Source organism: Oncorhynchus masou, unplaced genomic scaffold (genome assembly GCF_036934945.1).
Source record: "Oncorhynchus masou masou isolate Uvic2021 unplaced genomic scaffold, UVic_Omas_1.1 unplaced_scaffold_1450, whole genome shotgun sequence".
In the NCBI taxonomy this organism is placed as follows: domain Eukaryota; kingdom Metazoa; phylum Chordata; class Actinopteri; order Salmoniformes; family Salmonidae; genus Oncorhynchus; species Oncorhynchus masou.
The window spans coordinates 20,240-35,939 of NW_027004476.1; the positions used below are offsets into that span (position 1 = coordinate 20,240).

General features: G+C 51.2%; 1 protein-coding gene across 2 annotated transcripts; it reads right to left on the bottom strand.

Annotated features, from left to right (window-relative positions):
* Positions 1-3,993: 3,993 nt before the first annotated feature.
* LOC135530883 (cleavage and polyadenylation specificity factor subunit 4-like) lies at positions 3,994-15,700 on the bottom strand. 2 transcript variants are annotated; one of them, XM_064959054.1, is made up of 8 exons: positions 15,260-15,700; positions 15,060-15,110; positions 10,878-11,030; positions 8,116-8,211; positions 7,282-7,375; positions 5,826-5,898; positions 4,734-4,928; positions 3,994-4,294 (listed from the first exon to the last, which is right to left on the bottom strand). In XM_064959054.1, the coding sequence occupies exons 1-8, from the start codon at positions 15,360-15,362 to the stop codon at positions 4,226-4,228; spliced, it is 834 nt and encodes a 277-aa protein (XP_064815126.1). In that variant the 5' UTR covers positions 15,363-15,700; the 3' UTR covers positions 3,994-4,225. The 2 variants fall into 2 exon arrangements, with proteins under 2 accessions (XP_064815126.1, XP_064815127.1); XM_064959055.1 differs by lacking the exons at positions 15,060-15,110; positions 15,260-15,700 and adding an exon at positions 14,964-14,998 and having other exon boundaries at positions 3,995-4,294.

Here is a 15,700-nt window from a genome sequence, read left to right on the forward strand (position 1 = left end):
GCTATCTGACAGAATTGTATGGATAGAAGTACCAATCCCAGCTTGGGTCCCCTAAAGTGTCTCGGGGATAAAAGTTAATCCAACAGAAGGATTTGATCAAAGCGTCAGAAGCACTGTCCAATCTAGAAAAAGGGTCTGTCTGTCCAATCTAGAAACCGGTCTGTCGGTCCAGTCTAGAAACATGTCTGTCTGTCCGATCTAGAAACATGTCTGTCTGTCCGATCTAGAAACATGTCTGTCTGTCCGATCTAGAAACATGTGTCTGTCCGATCTAGAAACATGTCTGTCTGTCCGATCTAGAAACATGTCTGTCTGTCCGATCTAGAAACAGGTCTGTCTGTCCGATCTAGAAACAGGTCTGTCTGTCCAGTCTAGAAACATGTCTGTCTGTCCGATCTAGAAACATGTCTGTCCGTCCAATCTAGAAACATGTCTGTCCGTCCAATCTAGAAACATGTCTGTCTGTCCAATCTAGAAACATGTCTGTCTGTCCAATCTAGAAACATGTCTGTCTGTCCGATCTAGAAACATGTCTGTCTGTCTGTCCGATCTAGAAACATGTGTCTGTCCGATCTAGAAACAGGTCTGTCTGTCCGATCTAGAAACAGGTCTGTCTGTCCAGTCTAGAAACAGGTCTGTCCGTCCAGTCTAGAAACAGGTCTGTCCGTCCAGTCTAGAAACAGGTCTGTCCGTCCAGTCTAGAAACAGGTCTGTCTGATCTAGAAACAGGTCTGTCCGTCCAGTCTAGAAACAGGTCTGTCCGTCCAGTCTAGAAACAGGTCTGTCCGTCCAGTCTAGAAACAGGTCTGCCCGTCCAGTCTAGAAACAGGTCTGCCCGTCCAGTCTAGAAACAGGTCTGCCCGTCCAGTCTAGAAACAGGTCTGTCTGTCCAGCCTAGAAACAGGTCTGTCCGTCCAATCTAGAAACATGTCTGTCCGTCCAATCTAGAAACATGTCTGTCTGTCCAATCTAGAAACATGTGTCTGTCCGATCTAGAAACAGGTCTGTCTGTCCGATCTAGAAACATGTCTGTCTGTCCAATCTAGAAACATGTGTCCGTCCGATCTAGAAACAGGTCTGTCCGTCCAGCCTAGAAACAGGTCTGTCCGTCCAGTCTAGAAACAGGTCTGTCCGTCCAGTCTAGAAACAGGTCTGTCCGTCCAGCCTAGAAACAGGTCTGTCCGTCCAGCCTAGAAACAGGTCTGTCCGTCCAGTCTAGAAACAGGTCTGTCCGTCCAGTCTAGAAACAGGTCTGTCTGATCTAGAAACAGGTCTGTCCGTCCAGCCTAGAAACAGGTCTGTCCGTCCAATCTAGAAACAGGTCTGTCCGTCCAGTCTAGAAACACGTCTGTCCGTCCAGCCTAGAAACACGTCTGTCCGTCCAGTCTAGAAACAGGTCTGTCTGTCCAGTCTAGAAACAGGTCTGTCCGTCCAGTCTAGAAACAGGTCTGTCCGTCCAGCCTAGAAACAGGTCTGTCCGTCCAGTCTAGAAACAGGTCTGTCCGTCCAGTCTAGAAACAGGTCTGTCCGTCCAGTCTAGAAACAGGTCTGTCTGATCTAGAAACAGGTCTGTCCGTCCAGCCTAGAAACAGGTCTGTCCGTCCAATCTAGAAACAGGTCTGTCCGTCCAGTCTAGAAACACGTCTGTCCGTCCAGCCTAGAAACACGTCTGTCCGTCCAGCCTAGAAACACGTCTGTCCGTCCAGTCTAGAAACAGGTCTGTCTGTCCAGTCTAGAAACAGGTCTGTCCGTCCAGTCTAGAAACAGGTCTGTCCGTCCAGTCTAGAAACAGGTCTGTCCGTCCAGTCTAGAAACAGGTCTGTCTGTCCAGCCTAGAAACAGGTCTGTCCGTCCAGTCTAGAAACACGTCTGTCTGTCCGTCCAGTCTAGAAACAGGTCTGTCTGTCCAGTCTAGAAACAGGTCTGTCCGTCCAGTCTAGAAACAGGTCTGTCCGTCCAGTCTAGAAACAGGTCTGTCCGTCCAGTCTAGAAACAGGTCTGTCCGTCCAATCTAGAAACAGGTCTGTCCGTCCAGTCTAGAAACAGGTCTGTCCGTCCAGCCTAGAAACAGGTCTGCCCGTCCAGTCTAGAAACAGGTCTGCCCGTCCAGCCTAGAAACAGGTCTGTCTGTCCAATCTAGAAACAGGTCTGTCTGTCTGTCCAGTCTAGAAACAGGTCTGTCCGTCCAGTCTAGAAACAGGTCTGTCCGTCCAATCTAGAAACAGGTCTGTCCGTCCAATCTAGAAACAGGTCTGTCCGTCCAGTCTAGAAACAGGTCTGTCCGTCCAATCTAGAAACAGGTCTGTCCGTCCAGTCTAGAAACACGTCTGTCCGTCCAGTCTAGAAACACGTCTGTCTGTCCGTCCAGTCTAGAAACAGGTCTGCCCGTCCAGTCTAGAAACAGGTCTGTCCGTCCAGTCTAGAAACAGGTCTGTCTGATCTAGAAACAGGTCTGTCCGTCCAGCCTAGAAACAGGTCTGTCCGTCCAGTCTAGAAACAGGTCTGTCCGTCCAGTCTAGAAACAGGTCTGTCTGATCTAGAAACAGGTCTGTCCGTCCAGCCTAGAAACAGGTCTGTCCGTCCAGTCCAGAAACAGGTCTGTCCGTCCAGTCTAGAAACAGGTCTGTCCGTCTGTCCAATCTAGAAACAGGTCTGTCTGTCTGTCCAATCTAGAAACAGGTCTGTCTGTCCGTCCAGCCTAGAAACAGGTCTGTCCGTCCAATCTAGAAACAGGTCTGTCCGTCCAATCTAGAAACAGGTCTGCCCGTCCAGTCTAGAAACAGGTCTGCCCGTCCAGTCTAGAAACAGGTCTGTCCGTCCAGCCTAGAAACAGGTCTGTCTGTCCAATCTAGAAACAGGTCTGTCTGTCTGTCCAGTCTAGAAACAGGTCTGTCCGTCCAGTCTAGAAACACGTCTGTCTGTCCGTCCAGTCTAGAAACAGGTCTGCCCGTCCAGTCTAGAAACAGGTCTGCCCGTCCAGTCTAGAAACAGGTCTGTCCGTCCAGTCTAGAAACAGGTCTGTCTGATCTAGAAACAGGTCTGTCCGTCCAGCCTAGAAACAGGTCTGTCCGTCCAGTCTAGAAACAGGTCTGTCCGTCCAGTCTAGAAACAGGTCTGTCCGTCTGTCCAATCTAGAAACAGGTCTGTCTGTCTGTCCAATCTAGAAACAGGTCTGTCTGTCTGTCCAATCTAGAAACAGGTCTGTCTGTCCAGCCTAGAAACAGGTCTGTCCGTCCAGTCTAGAAACACGTCTGTCCGTCCAGTCTAGAAACAGGTCTGTCCGTCCAATCTAGAAACAGGTCTGTCCGTCCAGTCTAGAAACAGGTCTGCCCGTCCAGTCTAGAAACAGGTCTGCCCGTCCAGTCTAGAAACAGGTCTGTCCGTCCAGCCTAGAAACAGGTCTGTCTGTCCAATCTAGAAACAGGTCTGTCTGTCCAGTCTAGAAACAGGTCTGTCCGTCCAATCTAGAAACAGGTCTGTCCGTCCAATCTAGAAACAGGTCTGTCCGTCCAATCTAGAAACAGGTCTGTCCGTCCAATCTAGAAACAGGTCTGTCCGTCCAATCTAGAAACAGGTCTGTCCGTCCAATCTAGAAACAGGTCTGTCCGTCCAATCTAGAAACAGGTCTGTCCGTCCAATCTAGAAACAGGTCTGTCCGTCCAATCTAGAAACAGGTCTGTCCGTCCAATCTAGAAACAGGTCTGTCCGTCCGATCTAGAAACATGTCTGTCTGATCTAGAAACATGTCTGTCTGATCTAGAAACATGTCTGTCTGATCTAGAAACATGTCTGTCTGTCCGATCTAGAAACATGTCTGTCTGGCCGATCTAGAAACATGTCTGTCTGGCCGATCTAGAAACAGGTCTGTCTGATCTAGAAACATGTCTGTCTGATCTAGAAACATGTCTGTCTGTCCGATCTAGAAACATGTCTGTCTGGCCGATCTAGAAACATGTCTGTCTGGCCGATCTAGAAACAGGTCTGTCCGGCCGATCTAGAAACAGGTCTGTCCGGCCGATCTAGAAACAGGTCTGTCTGTCCAATCTAGAAACATGTCTGTCTGTCCAATCTAGAAACATGTCTGTCTGTCCAGAGGTCCAGGGTTCCTGGGGACTCAGCGAAGGACTTGGAAGTTTTCAAAATAGCATCTCAATCTACAGACGTTGTGCTCTGCTCTCCGCTGTCTTCCAGCTGAACTGAGTCCAACCACGGGGTTGTGAGAGAGTTACTGTCCACTGAGGAAGGCCAGATGTCCTTTGGTGCATTTATTGGCATAGTGGCCCTTCTCACCACACTACAGAGAGAGAGAGAGAGACAGACAGAGAGAGAGAGACAGAGAGAGACAGAAAGAGAGAGACAGAGAGAGAGAGACAGAGAGAGAGAGACAGAGAGAGAGAGACAGACAGAGAGAGACAGAGAGAGAGAGAGAGAGAGAGAGAGAGAGAGAGAGAGACAGAAAGAGACAGAGAGAGAGAGACAGAAAGAGAGAGAGAGACAGAGAGAGAAGTGTTACTCACAGAGATGGAGGCTGGTTGTCCACAATGTGGCTTTTAAAAGGCGATTTCAGAATGAACTCTACAGCTTTTACTGTGAATGCTGAAACATTGCATTGTGGACCAACAAATAGATTGACTCCCAGCCTGACACAAACACACGTATATTGAAACAGGTTGGGAGCTGTGTGACAGACGCGCGTGTGTGTGTGTGTGTGCGCGTGCGTGGTCTCTGTTTACCTTGTAGCAGGTGACCTGGTCTAGTGGGCGTGGACCCCTGTTCCCTCCTCCCATGTTGTTGTGGTGCTGATGCATGCTGGGACCAGAGGAGTATGGCTGGCGTTGATGGTGTTGATGCTGGTGAGGACCTGCACCTCCCCCAGGATTGGTCAGCTGGATGAGTGACAGGGACGAGCGGCCAAGCGAAGGCAACGGCTTGGACGAGGACAGGTAGAGAGGAAAGAAACATAAATTATGTTGAATATAAAGAGCGAAGTATAGAGAGAGAGAGAGAGAGACAGAGACAGAGAGATGGGGCGAGAGAGAGAGAGAGAGAGACGGGGCGAGAGAGAGAGAGAGACGGGCGAGAGAGAGAGAGACGGGCGAGAGAGAGAGACGGGCGAGAGAGACGAGGCGAGAGAGAGAGCAAGAGAGAGAGAGAGCAAGAGAGAGAGACGGGTTGAGAGAGAGAGAGACGGGGCGAGAGAGAGAGAGAGACGGGGCGAGAGAGAGAGAGAGACGGGGCGAGAGAGAGAGACGGGGCGAGAGAGAGAGAGAGACGGGGCGAGAGAGAGAGAGAGACGGGGCGAGAGAGAGACGGGGCGAGAGAGAGAGAGACGGGGCGAGAGAGAGAGAGACGGGGCGAGAGAGAGAGAGGGAGACGGGGCGAGAGAGAGAGGGAGACGGGGCGAGAGGGAGACGGGGCGAGAGAGAGAGGGAGACGGGGCGAGAGGGAGACGGGGCGAGAGGGAGACGGGGCGAGAGGGAGACGGGGCGAGAGAGAGAGGGAGACGGGGCGAGAGAGAGAGGGAGACGGGGCGAGAGAGAGGGAGACGGGGCGAGAGAGAGAGGGAGACGGGGCGAGAGAGAGAGGGAGACGGGGCGAGAGAGAGACGGGGCGAGAGAGAGAGAGACGGGGCGAGAGAGAGAGGGAGACGGGGTGAGAGAGAGAGGGAGACGGGGTGAGAGAGAGAGGGAGACGGGGGGAGAGTGAGAGACGGGGTGAGAGAGAGAGAGAGAGACAGGGCGAGAGAGAGAGAGAGACAGGGCGAGAGAGAGAGATAGATGGGGCGAGAGAGAGAGACGGGGTGAGAGAGCGACTGTGTGTCCTACCTTCTGGTGACCCAGTATCTGTGCTGGTAGAGGAGGCTGTTCTGTGGCTCCCATCGGCAGCTCAAACCGCGGGCTGCAGAAAACACACTCATTATTCTGGCCTGCGTCCTAAATGCTATGACTTTTACAGTGCACCACATGACCCAGAGGGCTCTGAGAGGGCTCAGAATCAGAGAGGATTATGGTTACTGTAGTATTACCTCCTCCTGGATTCAGAGAGGATATAAATATGACCAAGAGGTGCTACTCAGGATGGAGGGGTGTTACCTCAAATTCTAATCTGGAACTCAAGCCAGTTCCACTGCTATTCACCACGCAGGGTAACAGTTGAATACCTCTACAGTATCCCAGACCAGGGTAACAGTTGAATACCTCTGCAGTATCCCAGACCAGGCAGGGTAACAGTTGAATACCTCTGCAGTATCCCAGACCAGGGTAACAGTTGAATACCTCTACAGTATCCCAGACCAGGGTAACAGTTGAATACCTCTACAGTATCCCAGACCAGGGTAACAGTTGAATACCTCTGCAGTATCCCAGACCAGGCAGGGTAACAGTTGAATACCTCTACAGTATCCCAGACCAGGGTAACAGTTGAATACCTCTGCAGTATCCCAGACCAGGGTAACAGTTGAATACCTCTGCAGTATCCCAGACCAGGGTAACAGTTGAATACCTCTGCAGTATCCCAGACCAGGGTAACAGTTGAATACCTCTACAGTATCCCAGACCAGGGTAACAGTTGAATACCTCTACAGTATCCCAGACCAGGCAGGGTAACAGTTGAATACCTCTACAGTATCCCAGACCAGGGTAACAGTTGAATACCTCTACAGTATCCCAGACCAGGGTAACAGTTGAATACCTCTGCAGTATCCCAGACCAGGGTAACAGTTGAATACCTCTACAGTATCCCAGACCAGGCAGGGTAACAGTTGAATATCTCTACAGTATCCCAGACCAGGGTAACAGTTGAATACCTCTGCAGTATCCCAGACCAGGGTAACAGTTGAATACCTCTGCAGTATCCCTGACCAGGCAGGGTAACAGTTGAATACCTCTGCAGTATCCCAGACCAGGGTAACAGTTGAATACCTCTGCAGTATCCCAGACCAGGGTAACAGTTTAATACCTCTACAGTATCCCAGACCAGGGTAACAGTTGAATACCTCTGCAGTATCCCAGACCAGGGTAACAGTTGAATACCTCTACAGTATCCCAGACCAGGCAGGGTAACAGTTGAATACCTCTGCAGTATCCCAGACCAGGGTAACAGTTGAATACCTCTACAGTATCCCAGACCAGGGTAACAGTTGAATACCTCTACAGTATCCCAGACCAGGGTAACAGTTGAATACCTCTACAGTATCCCAGACCAGGGTAACAGTTGAATACCTCTGCAGTAGAGGTTATAAAAGGTGAATATTAAACAGATTGAATAAGAGAATAAACTCACTGCATGAATTTACAGGACCGGCCCTCTGGACAGAAACCAACCAAGTAGTTCATACAGATTACTCTTCTGGTGTGGCGATGTCTACAGTCTGGACCTGTGGAGGAGGGAGAGAGAGAGGGAGGAGAGGGAGGAGAGAGAGAGGGAGGAGAGGGAGGAGAGAGAGAGAGAGAGAGGAGAGAGACAGAGAGAGAGACAGAGACAGAGAGAGAGACAGAGAGAGACAGAGAGAGACAGAGAGAGAGAGAGAGAGAGAGACAGAGAGAGAGGGAGAGAGAGAGACAGAGAGAGGAGAGAGACAGAGAGAGAGACAGAGACAGAGACAGAGAGAGAGAGACAGAGAGAGAGAGAGAGAGAGACAGAGAGAGACAGAGAGAGAGACAGAGAGAGAGACAGAGAGAGAGAGGAACAGGGGCAAGGGAGAGAGAGAGGGAGGGAGGGAGGGAGGGAGGGAGGGGAGGGAGGGAGGGAGGGAGGGAGGGAGGGAGGGAGGGAGGGAGGGAGGGAGGGAGGAGAGGGAGAGAGGAAGGAAAGAAGAGAGGGAGAGAGGAAGGAAAGAAGAGAGGGAGAGAGGGAGGAAAGAAGGGAGGGAGAGAGGGGAGGGAGGAGATTCAACGTGTAGAATCATCAGGAAGTGAACAGGAAATGACAGTTGATGTTCTGAGGAAGAAGAGACACCTGCTGCTGTGAACCATCGGTTGGTTTAGTCTCTTCGTGCTGGGGCAGTGTGAGTGAGTGAGTGAGTGAGTGAGTGAGTGAGTGAGTGAGTGAGTGAGTGAGTGAGTGAGTGAGTGAGTGAGTGAGTGAGAGAGTGAGAGAGAGTGAGAGAGGATGTACCATGTTTGCAGAAGCCTCTGTCATACCAGGGACAGTCTTTGATCTTAGACTCTGGGTCGATGTGGAGGAACGGACACTCCTTGTTACTGCACTCTCCTAGACACACAGAGACACAGTTAGCAGATACAGATGGGGGGGCACCAGTAGACAGTTAGCAGATACAGATGGGAGAGGCACCAGTAGACAGTTAGCAGATACAGATGGGGAGAAGGCACCAGGAGACAGTTAGCAGATACAGATGGGGGAGGCACCAGTAGACAGTTAGCAGATACAGATGGGGGGAAGGCACCAGTAGACAGTTAGCAGATACAGATGATGGGGAGGGGGGGGGCACTGCAGTAGACAGTTAGCCGATACAGATGGGGGGGCACCAGTAGACAGTTAGCAGATACAGATGGGAGAGGCACCAGGAGACAGTTAGCCGATACAGATGGGAGAGAGGCACCAGGAGACAGTTAGCCGATACAGATGGTAGAGGCACCAGGAGACAGTTAGCCGATACAGATGGGAGAGGCACCAGGAGACAGTTAGCCGATACAGATGGGAGAGGCACCAGTAGACAGTTAGCCGATACAGATGGGGGGGCACCAGGAGACAGTTAGCCGATACAGATGGTAGAGGCACCAGGAGACAGTTAGCCGATACAGATGGTAGAGGCACCAGGAGACAGTTAGCCGATACAGATGGTAGAGGCACCAGGAGACAGTTAGCCGATACAGATGGGAGAGAGGCACCAGGAGACAGTTAGCCGATACAGATGGTAGAGGCACCAGGAGACAGTTAGCCGATACAGATGGGAGAGGCACCAGGAGACAGTTAGCCGATACAGATGGGAGAGGCACCAGGAGACAGTTAGCCGATACAGATGGGAGAGGCACCAGTAGACAGTTAGCCGATACAGATGGGAGAGGCACCAGGAGACAGTTAGCCGATACAGATGGGAGAGGCACCAGGAGACAGTTAGCAGATACAGATGGGAGAGGCACCAGTAGACAGTTAGCAGATACAGATGGGGGGGGCACCAGTAGACAGTTAGCCGATACAGATGGGAGAGGCACCAGTAGACAGTTAGCAGATACAGATGGGAGAGGCACCAGTAGACAGTTAGCAGATACAGATGGGAGAGGCACCAGTAGACAGTTAGCAGATACAGATGGGGGGGCACCAGTAGACAGTTAGCAGATACAGATGGGGGAGGCACCAGGAGACAGTTAGCAGATACAGATGGGGGGCACCAGTAGACAGTTAGCAGATACAGATGGGGGGGCACCAGTAGACAGTTAGCCGATACAGATGGTAGAGGCACCAGTAGACAGTTAGCCGATACAGATGGTAGAGGCACCAGTAGACAGTTAGCCGATACAGATGGGAGAGGCACCAGGAGACAGTTAGCAGATACAGATGGGAGAGGCACCAGGAGACAGTTAGCCGATACAGATGGGAGAGGCACCAGGAGACAGTTAGCAGATACAGATGGGAGAGGCACCAGTAGACAGTTAGCAGATACAGATGGGGGGGCACCAGTAGACAGTTAGCCGATACAGATGGGAGAGGCACCAGTAGACAGTTAGCAGATACAGATGGGAGAGGCACCAGTAGACAGTTAGCAGATACAGATGGGAGAGGCACCAGTAGACAGTTAGCAGATACAGATGGGGGGGCACCAGTAGACAGTTAGCAGATACAGATGGGAGAGGCACCAGTAGACAGTTAGCAGATACAGATGGGGGGCACCAGTAGACAGTTAGCAGATACAGATGGGGGGGCACCAGTAGACAGTTAGCCGATACAGATGGTAGAGGCACCAGTAGACAGTTAGCCGATACAGATGGTAGAGGCACCAGTAGACAGTTAGCCGATACAGATGGGAGAGGCACCAGGAGACAGTTAGCAGATACAGATGGGAGAGGCACCAGTAGACAGTTAGCAGATACAGATGGGAGAGGCACCAGTAGACAGTTAGCAGATACAGATGGGGGGGAAGGCACCAGTAGACAGTTAGCAGATACAGATGGGGGGGAAGGCACCAGTAGACAGTTAGCAGATACAGATGGGGGGGAAGGCACCAGTAGACAGTTAGCAGATACAGATGGGAGAGGCACCAGTAGACAGTTAGCAGATACAGATGGGGGGGAAGGCACCAGTAGACAGTTAGCAGATACAGATGGGGGGGAAGGCACCAGTAGACAGTTAGCAGATACAGATGGGGGGAAGGCACCAGTAGACAGTTAGCAGATACAGATGGGAGAAGGCACCAGTAGACAGTTAGCAGATACAGATGGGGGGGAAGGCACCAGTAGACAGTTAGCAGATACAGATGGGGGGGAAGGCACCAGTAGACAGTTAGCAGATACAGATGGGCGAGGCACCAGTAGACAGTTAGCAGATACAGATGGGGGGGGGCACTGCAGTAGACAGTTAGCAGATACAGATGGGGGGCACTGCAGTAGACAGTTAGCAGATACAGATGGGGGAGGCACCAGTAGACAGTTAGCCGATACAGATGGGGGGGGCACTGCAGTAGACAGTTAGCAGATACAGATGGGGGAGGCACCAGTAGACAGTTAGCCGATACAGATGGGGGAGGCACCAGTAGACAGTTAGCCGATACAGATGATACAGATGGGGGGGGCACTGCAGTAGACAGTTATCAGATTTGTATGTTTAATCCCAGGCCCCCGCAGTAGGCCGTCATTGTAAAATAAGAAATTGTTCTGAACGGACTAGTTCAATAAAAGGTGAAATAACCCCCAGCGACATACCGAACTTGGAGTAGAAGTAACACTCGGGCATCTTGGTCATGTCGTACTCGTGGAGGAACTCACACTGGTCTCCCTTCTTACAGAGTCCTCTGAGCCAGTGTTTACACACCACCGTCTTCTCCCCACTGATGTGACGGAACGGACACATACCACCTGCAGCAACACAGACACTGGGTCAGTTCCTATCCACACACACTGGGTCAGTTCCTATCCACACACACTGGGTCAGTTCCTATCCACACACACTGGGTCAGTTCCTATCCACACACACTGGGCCAGTTCCTATCCACACACACTGACACTGGGTCAGTTCCTAATCACACACACTGGGTCAGTCCCTATCCACACACACAGACACTGGGTCAGTTCCTATCCACAGACACTGGGTCAGTTCCTATCCACACACACAGACACTGGGTCAGTTCCTATCCACACACACACACACTGGGTCAGTTCCTATCCACAGACACTGGGTCAGTTCCTATCCACACACACAGACACTGGGTCAGTTCCTATCCACACACACACACACACTGGGTCAGTTCCTATCCACACACACACACACTGGGTCAGTTCCTATCCACACACACACACTGGGTCAGTTCCTATCCACACACACACACACACTGGGTCAGTTCCTATCCACACACACACACTGGGTCAGTTCCTATCCACACACACACACTGGGTCAGTTCCTATCCACACACACACACTGGGTCAGTTCCTATCCACACACACACTGGGTCAGTTCCTATCCACACACACACACTGGGTCAGTTCCTATCCACACACACACACTGGGTCAGTTCCTATCCACACACACTGGGTCAGTTCCTAATCACACACACTGGGTCAGTTCCTATCCACACACACTGACACTGGGTCAGTTCCTATCCACACACACAGACACTGGGTCAGTTCCTATCCACACACACACACACTGGGTCAGTTCCTATCCACACACACTGGGTCAGTTCCTATCCACACACACAGACACTGGGTCAGTTCCTATCCACACACACACAGACACTGGGTCAGTTCCTATCCACACACACACTGGGTCAGTTCCTATCCACACACACAGACACTGGGTCAGTTCCTATCCACACACACTGGGTCAGTCCCTATCCACACACACTGACACTGGGTCAGTTCCTATCCACACACAGACACTGGGTCAGTTCCTATCCACACACACTGGGTCAGTTCCTATCCACACACACACACACTGGGTCAGTTCCTATCCACACACACTGGGTCAGTTCCTATCCACACACACACACACTGGGTCAGTTCCTATCCACACACACACACACTGGGTCAGTTCCTATCCACACACACACACACTGGGTCAGTTCCTATCCACACACACACACACTGGGTCAGTTCCTATCCACACACACACACACTGGGTCAGTTCCTATCCACACACACACACACTGGGTCAGTTCCTATCCACACACACACACTGGGTCAGTTCCTATCCACACACACACACTGGGTCAGTTCCTATCCACACACACACACACACTGGGTCAGTTCCTATCCACACACACACACACACTGGGTCAGTTCCTATCCACACACACACACACTGGGTCAGTCCCTATCCACACACACTGGGTCAGTCCCTATCCACACACACTGGGTCAGTTCCTATCCACATACACACACACTGGGTCAGTTCCTATCCACATACACACACACACTGGGTCAGTTCCTATCCACACACACTGGGTCAGTTCCTATCCACACACACAGACACTGGGTCAGTTCCTATCCACACACACAGACACTGGGTCAGTTCCTATCCACACACACAGACACTGGGTCAGTTCCTATCCACACACACACACTGGGTCAGTTCCTATCCACATACACACACACTGGGTCAGTTCCTATCCACACACACACACTGGGTCAGTCCCTACACACAGACACTGGGTCAGTTCCTATCCACACACACACACACTGGGTCAGTTCCTATCCACACACACACACACTGGGTCAGTTCCTATCCACACACACACACTGGGTCAGTTCCTATCCACACACACACACTGGGTCAGTTCCTATCCACACACACTGGGTCAGTTCCTATCCACAGACACTGGGTCAGTTCCTATCCACACACACACACACACTGGGTCAGTTCCTATCCACACACACACACACTGGGTCAGTTCCTATCCACACACACACACACTGGGTCAGTTCCTATCCACACACACACACTGGGTCAGTCCCTATCCACACACACTGGGTCAGTCCCTATCCACACACACTGGGTCAGTTCCTATCCACATACACACACTGGGTCAGTTCCTATCCACACACACACACACTGGGTCAGTTCCTATCCACACACACACACACTGGGTCAGTTCCTATCCACACACACACACACTGGGTCAGTTCCTATCCACACACACACACACTGGGTCAGTTCCTATCCACACACACACACACACTGGGTCAGTTCCTATCCACACACACACACACACTGGGTCAGTTCCTATCCACACACACACACTGGGTCAGTTCCTATCCACACACACACACACACACTGGGTCAGTTCCTATCCACACACACACACACACTGGGTCAGTTCCTATCCACACACACACACACACTGGGTCAGTTCCTATCCACACACACACACTGGGTCAGTCCCTATCCACACACACTGGGTCAGTCCCTATCCACACACACTGGGTCAGTTCCTATCCACATACACACACACTGGGTCAGTTCCTATCCACATACACACAGACACTGGGTCAGTTCCTATCCACACACACTGGGTCAGTTCCTATCCACACACACAGACACTGGGTCAGTTCCTATCCACACACACACACTGGGTCAGTTCCTATCCACATACACACACACTGGGTCAGTTCCTATCCACACACACACACTGGGTCAGTCCCTACACACAGACACTGGGTCAGTTCCTATCCACACACACACACACTGGGTCAGTTCCTATCCACACACACACACTGGGTCAGTTCCTATCCACACACACACACTGGGTCAGTTCCTATCCACACACACACACTGGGTCAGTTCCTATCCACAGACAATGGGTCAGTTCCTATCCACAGACACTGGGTCAGTTCCTATCCACACACACACACACACTGGGTCAGTTCCTATCCACACACACAGACACTGGGTCAGTTCCTATCCACACACACACACACTGGGTCAGTTCCTATCCACACACACTGGGTCAGTTCCTATCCACACACACTGGGTCAGTTCCTATCCACACACACACACACTGGGTCAGTTCCTATCCACACACACACACTGGGTCAGTTCCTATCCACACACACACACTGGGTCAGTTCCTATCCACACACACACACTGGGTCAGTTCCTATCCACAGACACTGGGTCAGTTCCTATCCACAGACACTGGGTCAGTTCCTATCCACACACACAGACACACTGGGTCAGTTCCTATCCACACACACTGGGTCAGTTCCTATCCACACACACAGACACTGGGTCAGTTCCTATCCACACACACACACACTGGGTCAGTTCTTATCCACACACACTGGGTCAGTTCCTATCCACACACACTGGGTCAGTTCCTATCCACACACACACACACTGGGTCAGTTCCTATCCACACACACACACACTGGGTCAGTTCCTATCCACACACACACACTGGGTCAGTTCCTATCCACAGACACTGGGTCAGTTCCTATCCACAGACACTGGGTCAGTTCCTATCCACACACACAGACACACTGGGTCAGTTCCTATCCACACACACTGGGTCAGTTCCTATCCACACACACAGACACTGGGTCAGTTCCTATCCACACACACACACACTGGGTCAGTTCTTATCCACACACACTGGGTCAGTTCCTATCCACACACACTGGGTCAGTTCCTATCCACACACACACTGGGTCAGTTCCTATCCACACACACACTGGGTCAGTTCCTATGCACACACACAGACACTGGGTCAGTTCCTATCCACACACACTGGGTCAGTTCCTATCCACACACACACTAGTCAATTCATTAAATACATTTACACACAGACACTTACAGATCAGTTTATACACACATCCCCCAGCAGACACACACACTTGTAAGAGGCTGTAGTCGTCACATAGAGAGAACTCATCACCAATAATACTCTGACCTTTGAGACAGGCTGCTCTCATGAAGAACTCACACACAGCAGCCCCGGACTCTGCAGACACAGGAAGTTACAATACATAATCTTCAAACTCTGCAAAAACACCTAACAATAAAACCAGTTAAGAAGTTAGCTTAGCTACCATGCTAAAACTACAACAGTACCTAGCTAACTGGCTAACTTAGTAAGTAGCGACTACTTACTGTCCATCCCGGGGAAAGGGAGAGGCTGAGCCCCCAGCTGCTGCTCCACAGCTATCTCTAGATCAAACTTGATGTGGTCCACGGTGGCTATCAGGTCCTGCATGATGGCAGGTCTCACTACGCTCCGACCAGACAGAAACAAGCTAGCTAGCCTAGCAGTCTAACCCCGCTCCGACCAGACAGAAACAAGCTAGCTTAGCCTAGCCTAGCTTAGCTGTCTAACGGCAGTTAGCAATCAGCTAATCTGTGAAATCTAGCTTTAAGGAGCTGATATATCAACCATAAAAAGGCGTGGGAGCTAGATTGCTTTGTCTAGCTAATTGTATATATTTTTAATGTGTAGAAATCAACAGTGGGAAAAGTTAGATTAACTAAGACAAGTCCCGTTTGTCTTGTTGATCTGCCATCTTGTTTCTCCTGCCTCCAGAAGGCGGGCAGGTT

Coding starts and splice junctions, on each gene's coding strand:
- LOC135530883 (XM_064959054.1), bottom strand. CDS start 15,362: ATGCAGGACCTGATAGCCACCGTGGACCACATCAAGTTTGATCTAGAG. Junction 8,212..10,877: donor TTACTTCTACTCCAAGTTCG/GTATGTCGCTGG, acceptor CTGTGTGTCTAG/GAGAGTGCAGTAACAAGGAG. Junction 4,929..5,825: donor AGATACTGGGTCACCAGAAG/GTAGGACACACA, acceptor TCCTCGTCCAAG/CCGTTGCCTTCGCTTGGCCG.